General features: G+C 41.2%; 1 protein-coding gene across 1 annotated transcript in view; it reads left to right on the top strand.

Moving 5' to 3' along the window:
* ZNF235 (zinc finger protein 235) overlaps positions 1-11781 on the top strand; it is a gene marked incomplete at its 5' end in the record, with an annotated part of 57649 nt that extends 45868 nt beyond the window's left edge. The window contains one exon of the mRNA XM_081216048.1: positions 7507-11781. Within this exon, the coding sequence (XP_081072174.1) occupies positions 7507-9476 (1970 nt within the window). The 3' untranslated portion in view covers positions 9477-11781. The remainder of the gene's footprint in view (positions 1-7506) is intronic.
* Between the last annotated feature and the right edge of the window lie 7073 nt (positions 11782-18854).

Below are 18854 nucleotides of genomic sequence, written 5' to 3'. Positions count from 1 at the left end.
TCATATTTTCTATTTCTTCCAGATTCAGTCTTGGCAGGTTGTGCATTTCTAAGAATTTGTCCATTTCTTCCAGGTTGTCCATTTTATTGGCATAGAGTTGCTTGTGGTAATCTCTCATGATCCTTTGTATTTCTGCAGTGTCAGTTGTTACTTCTCCTTTTTCATTTCTAATTCTATTGATTTGAGTCTTCTCCCTTTTTTTCTTGATGAGTCTGGCTAATGGTTTATCAATTTTGTTTATCTTCTCAAAGAACCAGCTTTTAGTTTTATTGATCTTTGCTATTATTTCCTTCATTTCTTTTTCATTTATTTCTGATCTGATTTTTATGATTTCTTTCCTTCTGCTAACTTTCGGGTTTTTTGTTCTTCTTTCTCTAATTGCTTTAGGTGCAAGGTCAGGTTGTTTACTCGAGATGTTTCCTGTTTCTTAAGGGGGGATTGTATTGCTACTAACTTCCCTCTTAGAACTGCTTTTGCTGCATCCCATAGGTTTTGGGTCGTTGTGTCTCAATTGTCATTTGTTTCTTGGTATTTTTTTATTTACTTGTTGATTTCTTCAGTGATCACATCGTTATTAAGTAGTGTATTGTTTAGCCTCCATGTGTTTGTATTTTTTACAGATCTTTTCCTGTAATTGGTATCTAGTCTCATAGCGTTGTGGTCAGAAAAGATACTTGATACACTTTCAATTTTCTTCAATTTACCAAGGCTTGATTTGTGACCCAAGATATGACCTATCCTGGAGAATGTTCCATGAGCACTTGAGAAAAATGTGTATTCTGTTGTTTTTGGATGGAATGTCCTAGAAATATCAATTAAGTCCATCTTGTTTAATGTGTCACTTAAAGCTTGTGTTTCCTTATTTATTTTCATTTTGGATGATCTGTCCATTGGTGAAAGTGGGGTGTTAAGGTCCCCTACTATGAATGTGTTACTGTCGATTTCCCCTTTTATGGCTGTTAGCATTTACCTTATGTATTGAGGTGCTCCTGTGTTGGATCCTGCATAAATATTTACAATTGTTATACCTTCTTCTTGTATTGATACCTTGATCATTATGTAGTGTCCTTCTTTGTCTCTTCTAATAGTCGTTATTTTAAAGTCTATTTTGTCTGATATGAGAATTGCTATACCAGCTTTCTTTTGGCTTCCATTGGCATGGAATATCTTTTCCATCCCCTTACTTTCAGTCTGTATGTGTCTCTAGGTCTGAAGTGGGTCTCTTGTAGACAGCATATATATGGGTCTTGTTTCGTATCCATTAAGCCAATCTGTGTCTTTTGATGGGAGCATTTAGTCCATTTACATTTAAGGTAATTATCGATATGTATGTTCCTATTCCCATTTTCTTAACTGGTTTGGGTTCGTTTTGTAGGTATTTTCCTTCTGTTGTGTTTCTTGCCTAGAGAAGTTTCTTTAGCATTTGTTGCAAAGCTGGTTTGGTGGTGCTGAACTCTTTCAGCCTTTGCTTGTCTGTAAAGGTTTTAATTTCTCCATCAAATCTGAATGAGATCCTTGCTGGGTAGAGTGATCTTGGTTGCAGGTTTTTCTCCTTCATCACTTCAAATATGTCCTGCTAGACCCTTCTGGCTTGTAGAGTTTCTGCTGAAAGATCAGCTGTTAACCTTATGGGGATTCCCTTGTGTATTATTTGTTGTTTCTCCCTTGCTGCTTTTAGTATGTTTTCTTTGTGTTTAATTTTTGACAGTTTGATTAATATGTGTCTTGGCGTATTTCTCCTTGGATTTATTCTGTATGGGACTCTCTGTGCCTCCTGGTCTTGATTAACTATTTCCTTTCCCATATTAGGGAGGTTTTCAACTATGATCTCTTCAAATATTTTCTCAGTCTCTTTTTTTTCTCTTCTTCTTCTGAAACCCCTATAATTCGAATGTTGGTGTGTTTAATGTTGTCCCAGAGGTCTCTGAGACTGTCCTCAGTTCTTTTCATTCTTTTTTCTTTATTCTGCTCTGCAGTAGTTATTTCCCTTCTTTTATCTTCCAGGTCACTTATCTGTTCTTCTGCCTCAGTTATTCTGCTATTGATCCCATCTAGAGCATTTTGAATTTCATTTACTGTGTTGTTCATCGTTGCTTGTTTCATCTTTAGTTCTTCTAGGTCCTTGTTAAATGTTTCTTGCATTTTGTCAATTCTATTTCCAAGATTTTTGGATCATCTGTACTATCATTCTGAATTCTTTTTCAGGTAGACTGCCTATTTCCTCTTCATTTCTTAGGTCTGGTGGATTTTTATATTGCTCCTTCATCTGCAGGGTGTTTTTCTGTCTTCTCTCTTTGCTTATCTTACTGTGTTTGGGGTCTCCTTTTTGCAGGCTGCAGGTTCGTAGTTCCCATTGTTTTTGGTGTCTGTCCCCAGTGGCTAAGGTTGGTTCAGTGGGTTGTGTAAGCTTCCTGGTGGAAGGGACTAGTGCCTGTGTTCTGGTGGATGAGGCTGGATCTTGTCTTTGTCGTGGGCAGGTCCATGTCTGGTGGTGTGTTTTGGGGTGTCTGTGGACTTATGATTTTAGGCAGCCTCTCTGCTAACAGGTGGAGTTGTGTTCCTGTCTTGCTAGTTGTTTGGCATAGGGTGTCCAGCACTGTAGCTTGCTGGTCATTGAGTGAAGCTGGGTGCTGGTGTTGAGATGGAGATCTCTGGGAGATTTCTGGCGTTTGATATTATGTGGAGCTGGGAGGTCTCTTGTGGATCAGTGTCCTGAAGTTGGCTTTCCCACCTCAAAGGCACAGCACTGACTCCTGGCTGCAGCACCAAGCGCCTTTCATCCACACGCCTCAGAATAAAAGGGAGAAAAAATAGAAAGAAAGAGAGAGAGAGAAAGGGACAGAGGGAAAGAAAAAGAAGATAAAATAAAGTAAGATAAAATAAAGTTAATAAAAAGAAAAAAAATTTTTTAAGAAAAAACAAAACAAAAAAACGGAAAGATAGAACCCTAGGACAAATGGTGGAAGCAAAGCTATACAGACAAAATCTCACACAGAAGCATACACATACACACTCATAAAAAGAGGAATAGGGGAAAAAATAATAAATCTTGCTCTCAAGTCCACCTCCTCAATTTGGGATGGTTCGTTGTCTATTCATGTATTCCACAGATGCAGGGTACATCAAGTTGATTGTGAGCTTTAATCTGCTGCTTCTGAGGCTGCTGGGAGAGATTTCCCTTTCTCTTTTTTGTTCTCACAGCTCCTGGGGGCTCAGCTTTGGATTTGGCCCTGCCTCTGCGTGTAGGTCGCCGGAGGGCGTCTGTTTGCTCAGACCAGACAGGGTTAAAGGAGCCGCTGCTTTGGGGACTCTGGCTCACTCAGGCCGGGGGGAGGGAGGGGTACAGAGTGTGGGGCGAGCCTGCGGCAGCAGAGGCCAGCGTGACGTTGCACCAGCCTGCGGCACACCGTGCATACTCCCGGGGAAGTTGTCCCTGGATCCCGGGACCGTGGCAGTGGCGGGCTGCACAGGCTCCCTGGAAGGAGGCTGTGGATAGTGACCTGTGCTCGCACCCAGGCTTCTTGGTGGCGACAGCAGCAGCCTTCGTATCTCATGCCCGTCTCTGGGGTCCACGCTTTTAGCCGCGGCTCGCGCCCATCTCGAGCTCCTTTAAGCAGCGCTCTTAACCCCTCTCCTCGCGCACCAGAAACAAAGAGGGAAGAAAAAGTCTCTTGCCTCTTTGGCAGGTCCAGACTTTTTCCCAGACTCCCTCCCGGCTAGCCATGGTGCACTAACCCCCTGCAGGCGCCGCCAACCCTAGTCCTCTCCCTGCGCTCCAACCGAAGCCCGAGCCTCAGCTCCCAGCCCCGCCCGCCCTGGCGGATGAGCAGACAAGCTTCTCAGGCTGGTGAATGCTGGTTGGCACCGATCCGCTGTGCGGGAATATCTCCGCTTTGCCCTCGGCACCCCTGTTGCTGTGCTCTCCTCCGCGGCTCCGAAGCTTCCCCCTCCACCACCCGCAGTCTCCGCCCGCGAAGGGGCTTCTAGTGTGTGGAAACCTTTCCTCCTTCACGGCTCCCTCCCACTGGTGCAGGTCCTGTCCCTATCCTTTTCTCTCTTTATTCTTTTTTCTTTTGCCCTACCCAGGTACGTGGGGAGTTTCTTGCCTTTTGGGAGGTCTGAGGTCTTCTGCCAGCGTTCAGTAGGTGTTCTGTAGGAGTTGTTCCACGTGTAGATGAATTTCTGGTGTATCTTTTTCTTTTCCTTTGTGCTTATTCTAGTTTCACCTGCCCATAGGCTGCCACATGCAGAGGTCCTGTACCCAGCCCTTTGGACCAGAGTTCCTAGAGCCATACAGCTGCGCCCGACCCCTCAGGTCCACGGCCCCGTGCAGAAGCACGGCGCACAACACTAACTCATTCTTTTTTCTTTATTCTGTTCTGCAGCAGTGATTTCCACCATTCTGTCTTCCAGCTCACTTATTGGTTCTTCTGCCTCTATTATTCTGCTGTTGATTCCTGATAGTATATTTTTCATTTCAGTTATTGTTCATCTGTTTGTTCTTTAAAATTATATCTTCTTGGTCTGTGCCTCCATTCTTTTTCCAAGATCTTGATCATCTTTACTATCATTATTCTGAATTCTTTTTCAGGCAGATTGCCTATCTCCACTTCACTTAGTTGTTCTTCTGGAGTTTTATCTTCTTCCTTCATCTGCTACGTATTTCTCTTCCATCTCATTTTGTCTAACTTTCTGTGTTTGTGGTCTCCATTCCACAGGCTGCAGATTGTAGTTCTTCTTGCATCTGGTTTCTGCCTCCTGGTGGGTGGGGTTGGTGCAGGGGCTTGTGCAGGCCTTTCTGGTGGGCAGGGACATGTAAAAGGGTGACTGTGGGCTCAGGATGACTTTAGGAAGCCTGTCTGTTGATGGGTGGGGCTGTGTTCTCACCCTGTTGGTTGTTTAGCCTGAGGCATCCCAGCACTGGAGCCTGAAGGCTGTTGGGTTGGGGCAGGGCTTGGTGCCAAAATGGTGACCTCCAGGAGAGCTCACACTGAGGAATGTTCCCTGGGGGCTCCCCCCCCCAGGACATAAGCCTGTGTCCTTGCCCCTGCAGTGGATCACAGCTGACCCCTGCCTACTCAGGAGACCCTCCAAGACCCACAGGTAGGTCTTGCCCAGGCTCCTATGGAGTCACTGCTTTGCCCTGGGTCCCAGTGCACATGCGACCTTGTGTGCGCACTCCAAGGGTGGAGTCTCTGTTTCCCCCAGTCCTGTGGAGCTCCTGAAATCAAGCCCCACTGGCCTTCAAAGCCCAATGCTCTGGGGGCTCTTCCTCTTGATGCCAGACCCCCAGGCTGAGGAGCCTGCCATGGGGATCAGAACTCTCACTCCTGTGGGAGAACCTCTGTGATATAGTTTGTTTCCAGTTTGTGGGTCACCCAATCGGCAGGTATGGATTTGGTTATATCACAAAAACGCCCCTCCTACCATCTTGTTATGGCGGCTTCTTTGTCTCTGGATGTAGAATATCTTTTTTCATAGGTCCCAGTCTTTTTTGTTAATGGTTGTTGAGAAGTAATTGATTTTTGGTGTTTTCATGAGAGGAGGTGAGCTCAAGTCCTCCTACTCCACCATCTTGTCCTCCTTCTGCTTTATGCTGTTAAAGGAGCATGAAGCACTGATGATTTCACGTGTTAAAACCACCTCACATTCCTGGGATTAACCCCACTTATTTATTATGTAGTACCCTTTTATTGTGTACTATAAAAAACAAGATTTTCTCTTTGTTTAGGATTTTTGCACCTACATTAAGTAGGGATTTTGATCTGTAATTTTCTTTGTACTTAATGTCTTTGTCTATTTTGATATCAAGGTAATACAGGCCTTATTATACACAATACCTCAGTGTAGGACTGGTATTATTCCTTTCCTACGTGCTAAATGGAATTCACCAGTGAAGTTGTCTGGTCCTTCTGTGAGAATGTTTTTATTTATGATTTCAGTTCATGAACTACTTATATATTTTGCTTTTCTTGTAACAGATTTGTATGTTTCAGGGAATCGGTATATTTTATCTAAGTTGTTGAACATACCCCCTTATTCTAATGCCTTTTATGATCTTTAGTAATATCCCATCTTTTATGCCTGATGTTGGTAGTTTTTGTTTTTTTTTAACATCTTTATTGGAGTATAATTGCTTTACAATGGTGTTTTGTCTTTTCTATTTTTTTTCCTTGATTCAGTTTTTGTTTTCCTTGACTTTCCCCCCTTGTTTGTTTAATTGCTTTTCACTATTTCCTTCCTTCTTAATTTCCTCTTCTTTTTATGGCTTCTTAAAATGGAACCTTATGTTATTGACTTTAGGCCTTTCTTGCTTTCTATATAAATATTTAAAGCTATAAATAATCTGAGTGCTGTTTAACTGCATGCCAGAAATGGTGATAGTATTTTCTTTCATTATTATTTCAAAATTTCTAATTTCCCATGTGATTTCTTACAGGCGTTTTCTGGGTGTTGGTTTTGAATTTAATTCTGCTGTGGTCTTTAATTTTCCAATCTTTCGAAATTTGTTTTATAGCCCTGGGTATGGTTTATCTTGATGGATGTTGGCATATGTACTTGAAAAAAATGTATGTACTGCAGTTAGGTGCAGTGACCTATAAGTTTCATTTTGGTTATAGTGGTTCAGATCTTGTATGGCTTTGCTGATTTTTTTTAATGGTCTAATAAGTGTGTAAAAAATCTTCAATTCTGTAGATTTGTCCATTTCTCATTTTAGTTCCCTCTTTTTGTTTCATGTATTTTGGAGCCTTTATTAGATACATACACATTTGTAATTGTTACATCTGCTAATCCTTTTGTCATAAAATGTCTTTGTATCTAATAGTGCTCTATTTTGTAAAGTCTTTTTGTCTGATATTTGTTTAGCCATTCCAGTTTCTTAGGCTTTGCATGATATTTGTATGATACATCTTTTCCTACCCTTTTTCTTTTGCTTACTTGTATTTAAAATATATCCCTTGTTGACAGCACGTGGTTGAACCTTGCTTTTTATATTCTCTGCCAATCTCTGCCTTTTGATTTTAGGGGAGTCCACTTGCACATAATATACTTACTGAAACCGGATATATTTGCAATTGCTTTTGTTGGGGGAGGTCTCATCTATTTTGTTCATCTCTTTGTCCTTTTCTGCGTTCTTTCGGGTAGATCAAATATGTTTTGGTATTACACTTCCACGCCTCTGCTGGCTTTTAGCTGCTGCTTTTCCGTCCAGGTCCTTGGTCTTTCCCATGTCTGTATCCTTAAGAGATCTGCCAGGGATATGGGCAACCTCACTCTGGACTGATCCCGAATATCCTACCTTTTCAAATTTGGCTTTTTTCTTGATTGGACGTTCTCTTGGTTGCTGTAGACCTTTGTTTTTCAGAGTTCCTATGAAGTCATTTTCACTGCTCTCTAGTTGTTTATGTAATGTTTTCAGGGCAGGAGCAAAGGCTTGGAGCTTCCTCGTCCAGCATGTTGCTGCCCTCACTCTCCGTCCTTCATTCCTTCCTGTTTTCCTTTCAGGAGCCAGGAGTCACAACGAGATGGAGGCTCCTCATGAAACAGGAGTACGATTCCTTTCACTGGGAGCGGTTTCTTGCTGGCACATCAAGAGACACGTTGTGAGCAAATCAACCAACAGTCAGGACTCCGTGCTAAGTATTCACAGAAAGCATACTCAGTCCCCCAAACAACATAATTCCCCTGCAGGAGTGTCCATTCAGGCTTCTGTGGAAGACACCTGTTTAATGACTCTTCTAGAGGCTCATTCTAATGTTATTGAAAATCAAGAATTTCCAACTGGGAGAGCTCAGAATTCCTGGAAGACACTCTATCTGAATGGGACTCAGAATTATCAGAGAAGTTGTAAGCTGACTCCAGTGAAAACCAAGTTCTGTATGTTCGTTCCATGTGCTGATATTTTCAGTTGTATCTCCCCCCACCTCGATGATGACATGGTGCACAAAAGAGAGAAAGCTCAAGGCAACAGAGAGTGTGGTAAAGATCTCTTAAAGGCATCACCTCTGGCCCCATACAGTATCATTCAAACTGGACCAAAAACCTACCAGTGTAACGAACGTGAGAAAGGATTCAGTGACCACACCAGCCTTGAACTTCATCAGCAGGTACACGTGGGCAGGAAGTCCCCTACATACAGGACACCTGAGAAGGACAGCGGTTATAGCTCAGCTAGTCCTATTCAACAGGGTGTCCTCCCTGGGAAGAAACGCTATTGGTGTCACGAGTGCGGGAAGGGCTTCAGTCAGAGCTCAAACCTGCAAACTCATCAGAGAGTCCACACAGGGGAGAAGCCCTATTCATGCCACGAGTGCGGGAAGAGCTTTAATCAGACCTCACACCTGTACGCCCACCTGCCCATTCACACTGGAGAGAAGCCGTACAGATGCGAGAGCTGCGGGAAGGGCTTCAGTCGTAGCACAGACCTCAACATCCACTGCAGAGTCCACACGGGAGAGAAACCGTATAAGTGTGAGGTGTGCGGGAAGGGCTTCACTCAGAGGTCCCACCTTCAGGCCCACGAAAGAATCCACACCGGAGAGAAACCATACAAGTGTGCAGATTGTGGGAAACGCTTCAGCTGTAGCTCAAATCTTCATACGCACCAGCGCGTCCACACTGAGGAGAAACCCTACAGATGTGAGGAGTGTGGCAAGTGCTTCAGCCTGAGCTTCAACCTTCACAGTCACCAGCGCGTCCACACAGGAGAGAAACCCTACAAGTGTGAGGAGTGTGGGAAGGGTTTTAGTTCGGCCTCAAGCTTCCAGAGCCACCAGAGGGTTCACACAGGAGAGAAGCCATTTCGATGCAGTGTGTGTGGGAAGGGCTTCAGCCAGAGTTCCTATTTCCAAGCCCATCAGAGAGTCCACACTGGAGAAAAACCCTACAAGTGTGAGGTGTGTGGGAAGCGCTTCAATTGGAGCCTGAATCTTCATAACCATCAGAGGGTCCACACGGGAGAGAAACCCTATAAATGCGAGGAGTGCGGGAAGGGCTTCAGTCAGGCCTCGAATCTTCAAGCTCATCAGAGTGTCCACACAGGGGAAAAGCCCTTCAAATGTGATGCGTGTCAAAAGCGATTCAGTCAGGCCTCCCATCTTCAAGCCCATCAGAGAGTCCACACGGGAGAGAAACCATATAAATGTGATACGTGTGGTAAGGCCTTCAGCCAGAGGTCGAATCTCCAAGTCCATCAGATAATTCACACTGGAGAGAAACCATTCAAATGCGAGGAGTGTGGGAAAGAATTCAGCTGGAGTGCCGGGCTCAGTGCTCATCAGAGGGTCCACACAGGAGAGAAACCCTATACATGTCAGCAGTGCGGTAAGGGTTTCAGCCAGGCCTCACATTTCCACACCCATCAGAGGGTCCACACTGGAGAGAGGCCTTACATATGTGATATATGTTGCAAGGGCTTCAGCCAGAGGTCACATCTTGTTTACCATCAGAGGGTCCACACTGGAGGGAACCTGTAGAATTGGAAGGTGAGGAATGGCCTCCAGATAATCCACATCTTCATCTCTATTGGAAAGTCTGTGCTGGTAGTTGTGGGAAGTTCCTGCAGAACTTGGAAACATCAAGGAATCTTCATGGGAAAGAAGTTCTATAAAATGCTGTGTTTTTAAAGATCCAGTTGGGAGGTGAACTCTTTATACTAACATCCGGTTTCACAGAGGAGAGAAAACATATTCTATAAATATGGTCAGTGGTTATATCAGAGCTCTGAATGCCCCGATTCTCAAGATGTGACACAAGAGAAGAATCATTGGCATCTACCCAGGAGAGAAGGCTTATACATGAAGGTTATGGGCAGGACTCGAACAAAAGTATAATGATGGACAAACAATTGGTGTCAACTGCAGTGTACCCTCCACGTAGGGAGGGCTGTTTTTCACCATTCTATCTCTACCGTGTAGAACTGTGCTTGGCTCCTAATAGGTGCCTGGCAATTACTGAACCAAGGGGAGGAAAATCCCTCTAATTAGGACAAATATTTGAAAATTCTGGTCAGCTTCCTATCCTAAATTCATAACATACTCAAGAGGAATCCTGCAAATCGCCTTAATAAGATTGTACTTCAATTAATATTTCCTAAAATCAGAATCATGTAATAGCCATCCACAATAGTACAGATTTGGACAAGGCTTATGAATGGCTGCCACCCTCCATCCAGCTTCAGTTATATGTACAGAATCACCCATTGTGTACAGTGTAATATTTAGCATCATTAGTTTGTATTTTATAGACTGAAAGACTTTTTTATTAATCTAATAACATACTGCAACTTATATGATTGGAAATTTTGAACACTAATTAATTCCTTAATTCCTTAGGGTTTTACTGTAACTCTGAAAGTGTTACAAGTAGTTACTAGTAACAAAAAGTTTCTTAGTAAACTTGAATTGTTAATAATCGGTTTCCTTGCATTATTTCCATTCAGGCTCAGGTCACATTGCCTTTTCTATGCATGGTCCTTCATCCAGACCTCTTTAAGCAGGAGCTTTGGGAGAAACCAGGGATATTAATTTTGTCACATTCCACCCCCATTGTTCCCCCTCTAAAAATGGGGTGGGATAGACAAAAAACCTGTTGGATTTTGATTGAGATTTCATTAAAGTTATCAGTTTAGACTGTCATATACACAGCATTCTGTGTTCAACACCTATTAGTAGGAGTGAACATTTGCTGGTCAATATGTATCAAAATAGTCTGCCCTGGCAAATCCTAGCATTAGAGGTTTTGCTTAGGAGATTATAGCAACAGTAAGGAAGATTATACACAAAGATGTTTATACTGAATTTTTAAAAAAGGAAATAATTATCAGCAAAATATTTACATAAATGTATTCTAATATATAGCCATGAAAAAATATGATACAGATGTATAATGACAGGAAAAACTTTGTCATCCACGAGAAAACTAGGTTAGAGACTTCCCGATATAATTCAAGTAATAAGGGGACGTGTACCTGAAGATGTGATTATGTGCATAGCACTAATAGGTGGAAAGATGTAGTTTATTTTTTTTTATCTGCGTTGGGTCTTCGTTGCTGTGTGTGGGCTTTCTCTAGTTGTGGTGAGCAGGGGCTACTCTTCATTGCGGTGCATGGGCTTCTCATCGTGGTGGCTTTTATTGTTGCGGAGCATGGGCTCTAGGCACGCAGGCTCAGTAGTTGTGGCTCTCAGCCTCTAGAGCACAGGCTCAGTAGCTGTGGCACACAGGCTTAGTTGCTCTGTGGCATGTGGGATCTTCTGGACCAGGAATCAAACCCATGTCCCGTGCACTGGCAGGCAGATTCTCAATCACTGTGCCAGGAGGGAAGTCCCAGGTGGAAATATATTAATATGCTACCTGGTTTACTCTGGCAGAGAGGGTTCGGATGATTTTTCTTTACCTTTTTGAAAAATTATTTACAGTGGCCATTATCCGTTTTACCAAAGCAGTAAAACTGGGACAGTAAAATTAATGAAAATCCCTTACAGCTAAATCTTAACTGCTTTATCTCATGGCCTGTAAACTTGTGTTACGGATGTACATAAAGCATGTTCACCATTGCATTATTGGTAATAGCACACTTTGCATTCATCAGTTGGATCTGACAAAAATAATTTGTGGCTTAGCCATTCAGTGGAATACTATGCAGAATCAAATGAGAAAAGGTAAGTTCATAGTTATCAACATTAGTAGATATCCAGAATATGCTGAGGAAAGTGGTCAGACATAGAATTTTTTATGAAATGATATCTAAATTTACTGTGATGCCCTCCCTTTAAAAGTAACCAGATCATAGCCATACATATGATATCATACATGTATGTCATTATGTATATATATATATATATATGTGTGTGTGTGTGTGTGTCAGATACATAAGGGCATTATAGTAATTTTTTTTTTGGCTGCACCTCGTGGCTTGCATCTTAGTTCCCTGACCAGGGATGGAACCTGGGCCACTGGCAGTAAAAGTGTGGAGTCCTAACCACTGGACCACCAGGGAATTCCCCATTACAGTAAATTTTTAATTTTTTGAAATGCTTTTATTAGTTCATTTTATTAGTTCATTCTAAACACTCAGAAAAGATGTAAGAATAATAGAATTCCTTTATATCCTGTGGGTATCTAATGTGATTACAAGCAGACCTGTTTATCTAGTACCTGAACTGAAAACCCAGACAGCTTTGGCCTGTCTTTACAAACCTGTGTGGCCTCCAGCATGATAACTTCATACTAACTGGACACTACATGATGGCTCAAAAGTCTGCCAAGAAATACCAGCGAAAGTACCGTGGCCTTTGCTAATCTCACCTTGGAAGTAACAGTCAATCTGCCATTCAGTCTATTGAGACAGTCACAAAAGCCTATCCAGGAGCAAGGGGAGGGACGTGGACCCTACTTCATGAGAAGAGTGTCAAAGAATTTGCAAACATATTTTAAGACCGTCATACATTGCTATGATATTTTCTAATCTACAGTTTATTCAAATTCCACAGTTATCCCAATATATATATTTGTAGCATTTTTTTTCCTATATCAGGATCTAAAGGTGTGTCATAACCTGCATTTGATTGTCATGTTTCTTTAGTCTTTAATTCTGGATCAGTTCCACAGCCTTTCTTTGTCTTCCATGAAACTGGTAATTTTGAAGAACACAAGCTAATTATTGTGTAGGGTGTCCCTAAATGGGGGGTTTGACTCATCATGATTAGATTCAAGTTAACTGTGGCATGAGTGTTCCATGAATGATGCATGCTTCTCAGTGCATTAGAACAGGAAAGATGTATTTGTTTCATTGGTGATGGTGGCTTTGATCACTTGGATACACTGAGAATTACTAAATTTCTCGACAGTAAAATTGCTGTTTGCCTTTGAAATTAATAACTAATTTGTGGGGAAATCTTGGAGACTGTGTAATAACTGCTTCATTATAACCTTCACCTACTAGTCTTAGCATTCGTGGATATTCTGTGAAACAATTATTACTGTCATGATTGCAAAAGGATGACTTTCTTGCTCCATCATCCCTTCTATATTTAGCAATTGGCTTTCTACTGTTAGAAGAGCTTTGCCTTCTCCCCCACGTCTCTTTCTCTGTCATCAGTATGAACTCTTGTTTTCTGATACAATAATATATTGGGTTTATCTTGTATATTGTCTGCTGCAACCACAGATTCTATAGAGCCCTGAATCCTTTGGGGAAACCAAGATCTAGGGGCTGTATGTTCTCCTTGTTACTGGGATAGCAATCCTTCCTGTATATGTGTATGTGTAAAATACTGGTAGCTTCCATTTCAAGTAACTATTGCGTTCTGGTCTTTCCCTATTCCATATTTAGGTCTTCAGTAGTTGGAAGTAGGCTCCCAGTCATCAATCTGCTTACTCATTTGTTCAGTCCTCCAATATGCAGCAAGTAGCTTTAGAGTTGCTAAATAATGTCACTGCAAAACACACACCTGGTTGTGTTCAGGATTTTTTTTTTTTTTTACAGGTCTTTTTAGATCATATGTAGAGATGAAGTACTCTGTTTAAAAGTTACATCACCTAGTTCTTTTTATCCCCATTCAACCCAATTATATGATTCATTTGAAATAAAGTTAGATTCTTTTTTATGTTTATAGTCTCTTTCAGGTTCCCATCCCTCCCCATCTTTTGATTTACAAAAATTGGGAAGTGGATTAAATTAAGGTGAAACTAGAATTCCCTAATATATTTCATTTGCATTGATTCCTTAGATATTTAAAATATTCTATTTACCTCCTTGGAAATACACAGTAAGTGCTTTTCACTGTTCCACATCCTTCATGAAATTAATCTTTAATGACTGCATTATGTTCCTTTGAGTAGATACACCACAGGAATGGAGAGATTGTAAAGCATGGTGGAAACTGGGTGGATTTACAAAAGCTGGACGGCTTATAAAAGGATATTTGTTTTATTCTTATATATTTCTTTATATTTGAAATATGCCAGGAATTCTAAATATATAAAATAAAGAGAAAGATCTAGTGAGTGTAGACATTTAGGGTCAGAAAATTTACAGCAGAGCTCTGTAGTTGATGTGCTTGCTTTGAGACTTTGACAATTTACTAATATACATATTTATAAATATTTACTTATGTTAGTATATATTAACAGTATGTACTTATATGTTATTCATACTATATATTATATATTCCTGCCTGTGAGGCATTCTTAATAAATACTCTGAAATTTCAATGAAGAAAGTTGCTTCCCCCCTCAAGGACTGTCTTTCAAATGGTCTTCTGTGTTCTCTCTCACACTCCTTGTACCACTAGGCTTGGACATGGGGTGGGTGTCTTGTTAATTCCCCTTCCAAACTATTATCTCCCTCTTCTCCCTAAATTTCAGCCCCCACCCCCCCCCAGCATTAATTTTCATGTCATCAAACTACCCACTGTTCCTTCTCCATCCAGTCACCTACCAGTCTGTTCATTTCTGTATTTTAAATGTGTTGACCAAGTAAGTTCCTACTGTACCAAAACTCCAACACATAGAAGGTATTAATTCTACACCAAATATTAAAAAATTTAATTTAAAAACCATCCAAAACTGGCGACTTCCCTGGTGATCCAGCAGTTAAGACTCCGCACTCCCAATGCAGGGGGCCCGGGTTTGATCCCTGGTCAGGGAACTAGATCCCGCATGCCGCAACTAAGAGCCTGCATACCACAAGATCCCGCATGCAGCACCTAAAAAGATCCTGCATGCCACAACTAAGAAGATCCCATATACCGCAACAAAGATCCTGTGAGCCACAACTAAAGACCCAGTGCAGCCAAATAAATAAATTTAAATAAAAATAAAAACACACTATCCAAAAGCATTGGTGAGTGAACAAAAGTGGGCAGATCCTGGAGATAGGTCAACGCTTAGAAGAAGGAAACGACAGGGTCGGTTTTCTGCTTTTTATGGCTTTTATCCTGAGAGCAAGTCCCAGTCAACTCTGTTTAGGGCAGCTAAAATTTTGGATTGTATCTTGGGCAGTACCATCTGGAAAACCACAAAAGAGTTCAAGGCCGATACAACTGCTGCTGGAAGATGAGGTGTGTAGGATAGCCTTGGAAAGAAGCAAGCCAGAGAGGGAAAGCCCCAAATTCTGTGTATAAGCATTTCCCAAAAGTCTGGCTGATTCTTTAACTATATAAGGCAAAGGAGACTTAAAGCTACCAAGCCAATAGAACTGAATTGAAATTTGAGCTGTCACCCACAGGAAAGAAACAATTTTCAGTCTGAATCCAGCTAAATTAAGTGACTAATAAAAATACTTCTTAAAAAAAGAAAATCAGTACCCTTTGGAGGAACATAATGGAATCCAGGTTCCTCAGTATATTAATGACAATATCCAGGATATAATCCAAAGTTACTAGACAGATGAAAGAAACAGGAAAATATGACCCATTCTCAAGAGACAAGAGATCAATGGAAATCAGCCTTGAAATGATTCAGATGTTGCAACTAGATAATGATTTTTTTTTTAAATTTTTGGCTGTGTTGGGTCTTCATTGCTGTGCACAGGCTTTCTCTGGTTACGGCAAGTGGGGGCTACTCTTTGTTGCGGTGCACAGGCTTCTCATTGCAGTGGCTTCTCTTGTTGCAGAGCACGGGTTCTAGGCACACGGGCTTCAGTAGTTGTGGTGTGCAGACTCTAGAACACAGGCTCAGTAGTTGTGGCGCACAGGCTTAGTTGCTCTGCGGCATGTTGGATCTTCCTGGGCCAGGGCTCGAACCCATGTCCCCTGCATTGGCAGGCAGATGGTTAACCACCGTGCCACCAGGGAAGCCCGATAATGGTTTTTAAAAGCTATTATAAGGACTTATCTGGCGGTACAGTGTTTAAGAATCCTCCTGCCAATGCAAGGGACACAGGTTCGATCCCTGGTCTGGGAAGATCCCACATGCCATGAGCAACTAAGCCTATGTGCCACAACTACTGAGCCTGTGCACAACTACTGAGCCTACATGCCTAGAGCCTGTGCTCCACAAGAGAAGCCACCGCAATGAGAAGCCCTCACAGCACAACAAAGAGTAGCCCCCACTTGCTGCAACTAGAGAAAGCCCACACGCAACAATGAAGACCCAACACAGCCAAAAAATAAATAAAATTAAAAAAAACACTCTATTAAAAAAAAGCTATTATAACTATTCTTAAAATGTAAAGGAATGTATACTCACTGTGAAGGAAAAGATAACAATTCTCTGCTGAGAAATTGGAACTCACAGAAGAACAAAATAGGGCTTCCCTGGTGGTGCAGTGGTTGAGAGACCGCCTGCCGATGCAGGGGACACGGGTTCATGTCCTGGTCTGGGAGGATCCCACGTGCCGTGGAGCGGCTGGCCAGTGAGCCATGGCCACTGAACCTGTGCGTCTGGAGCCTGTGCTCCACAACGGGAGAGGCCACAATGGTGAGAGGCCCGTGTACGGCAAAAAAACAAATAAATAAAAATTCTAGGGGCTTCCCTGGTGGTGCAGTGGTTAAGAATCCACCTGCCAGTGCAGGGTCACAGGTTCGAGCCCTGGTATGGGAAGATCCCACAAGCTGCAGAGCAACTAAGCCTGTGAGCCACAACTACTGAGTCCGTGTGCCATAACTACTGAAACTGACACGCCTGGAGCCTGTGCTCCACAAGAGAAGTCACCCAATGAGAAGCCCATGCACTGCAAAGAGTAACCCCATGCGCAGCAATGAAGACCCAATGCAGCCAAAAATAAATAAGTTTAAAAAAATTCTAGAACTAAAAAATATCCTAAGTTAACAAATTTATTAGATCACTGTAACAAAAGTGAAAATGACAGAGAAAAGTGTTTCAGTGAAATTTAAAATAACTTAGATGAAATGGAGCTATTCTTTGAAAGACACAATCAAGAAAAAAATAGATAATCTGAGTAGGCCTATATCTATTAAAGAAATTGAACCAGTGAGTAATTACAAAAAAGAATGCACCAGACCCAGAGAGTTTCATTGGTGAAATTCCCAAATGTTTAAGGAAGAAATTGTAGAAAATTGGTATTATTTCTTCCAGAAAATAGAAGCAGAGGGAATATTCTATGAGGCCAGTATTACCCTAATATCAAAACCGATAAAGATATTAGAAGCAAGAAAACTACAGACAAATATCTCTCATGGACAAAGGTGTAAAAATCCTCAACAAAATATTAGCAAATCAAATCCAACAATGTATGAAAAGAACTTATACCACAATCAAGTGGGATTTATTTCAGGTATACAAGGCTGGTTTAATATTTGAACATTAAAGTAATCCATCACACCAATAGGCTAATTAAGAAAAATCATGTGATCATATCAATAGGTGCAGAAAAAGCATGTGACAAAACCTAACTCACATTTGCAACAAAAACTCAGTAAACTAGGAATAGAACTTTCCAAACTTGATAAAGAACATCTACCAAAAAACCTGCAGCAACATAATACTTAATGGTGGGAAACTGGATGCTTTTACCCAAAGATCAAAGACAAGGCAAGAATGTTCACTTACACCATTCCTAGTCAACATTTACTGGAAGTCCTAGCTAATGTAATAAAATAAGGGAAGCTTGGGAAGAAAGAAATGGAACTTTGTTCACAGATGATGTAATAGTCTGTAGAAAATCCCAAAGCATTGACGAGAAAATAATAACTCCTGCAAGTCAAAGTGATTATAGCTAGGTATAGAATACAATATACAAAATTCAACTGCTTCCCTATATACCAGCAGTGAACAACTGGAATTTGAATAAAAAACAAAATACCATTGACATTAGCTCCAAAAATGAGCAATATTTAGGTACAAATCTAACAAAATATGCACATGATCCATATGAGGGAAACTAAAACCTTGATGAAAGAAATATCTAAATAAATGGAGAGATATTCCATGTTCATGGACAGGAAGACTCAATACTGTCAAGATGTCAGTTCTCCTAATTTGATCTATAGACTTAATGCAGTCCCAGCCAAAATCCAAGCATGTTATTTTGTTAATATTGACAAACGGATTCTAAATCGTATATGAAGAGGCAAAAGATCCAGAATAGCCAACAAAAGAAGGTCAAAAGACCTGACTGTATATAAAGGTATAGACTTACTATAAAGGTGTAATCAAGATGGTGTGGTACTGGCAAAAGAATATACAAGTAGATCAGTGGAACAGAATAGAGAGCCCAGAAATAGACCCCCACACACAAATACGAATCAACTGATCTTTGACAAAGGAGCAAAGAGTCTTTTCAACAAGTGACACGGAACAACTGGACATCCACATGCAAAAACAAATTAAAAAAACAATCTAGAGACAGGCTTTACATACTTCACAGATCACAAACTTCAACGTAAAATGCAAAACTGTAAGACTTCTAGAAGATAACAAGAGAAAATCTAGATGACCTTGGGGTTGGCGATAAGTTGTAGATAGAGCACTTACCATATGTCCATAAAAAAATTAATATTAGACTTCTATAAAATTAAAAACTTACATTCTGCATAAGACACTATTGAAAAAAAGAAACCACAGACTAAGAAAATTCTTACAAAACATATCTAATAAAGGATGTGTCCAAAATATACAAAGAACTCTTAAAAGTCAACAAGAACAAACCAACTTAAAAATGGACAAAGGATCTCAATAGACATCTCACCAAAGAAGATATACAGATGGAAAGTAAGCATATAAATATACGTTCTACATCATGTCATCAGGGAATTGCAAATTAAAATGAGATACTACCTATCAGAATGGCTATCAAAAAACTGACAACACAGGACTTTCGTGGTGGCACAGTGGTTAAGAATCCGCCTGCCAAGGTAGAGGACACAGGTTTAAGCCCTGGTCCGGGAAGA

This window comes from Mesoplodon bidens (genome assembly GCF_964165515.1).
Source record: "Mesoplodon bidens genome assembly, chromosome: 18".
Taxonomy (NCBI): domain Eukaryota; kingdom Metazoa; phylum Chordata; class Mammalia; order Artiodactyla; family Ziphiidae; genus Mesoplodon; species Mesoplodon bidens.
The sequence above is the reverse complement of the archived record's forward strand: the minus strand, read 5'-3'. Positions and strand labels throughout refer to the sequence as shown.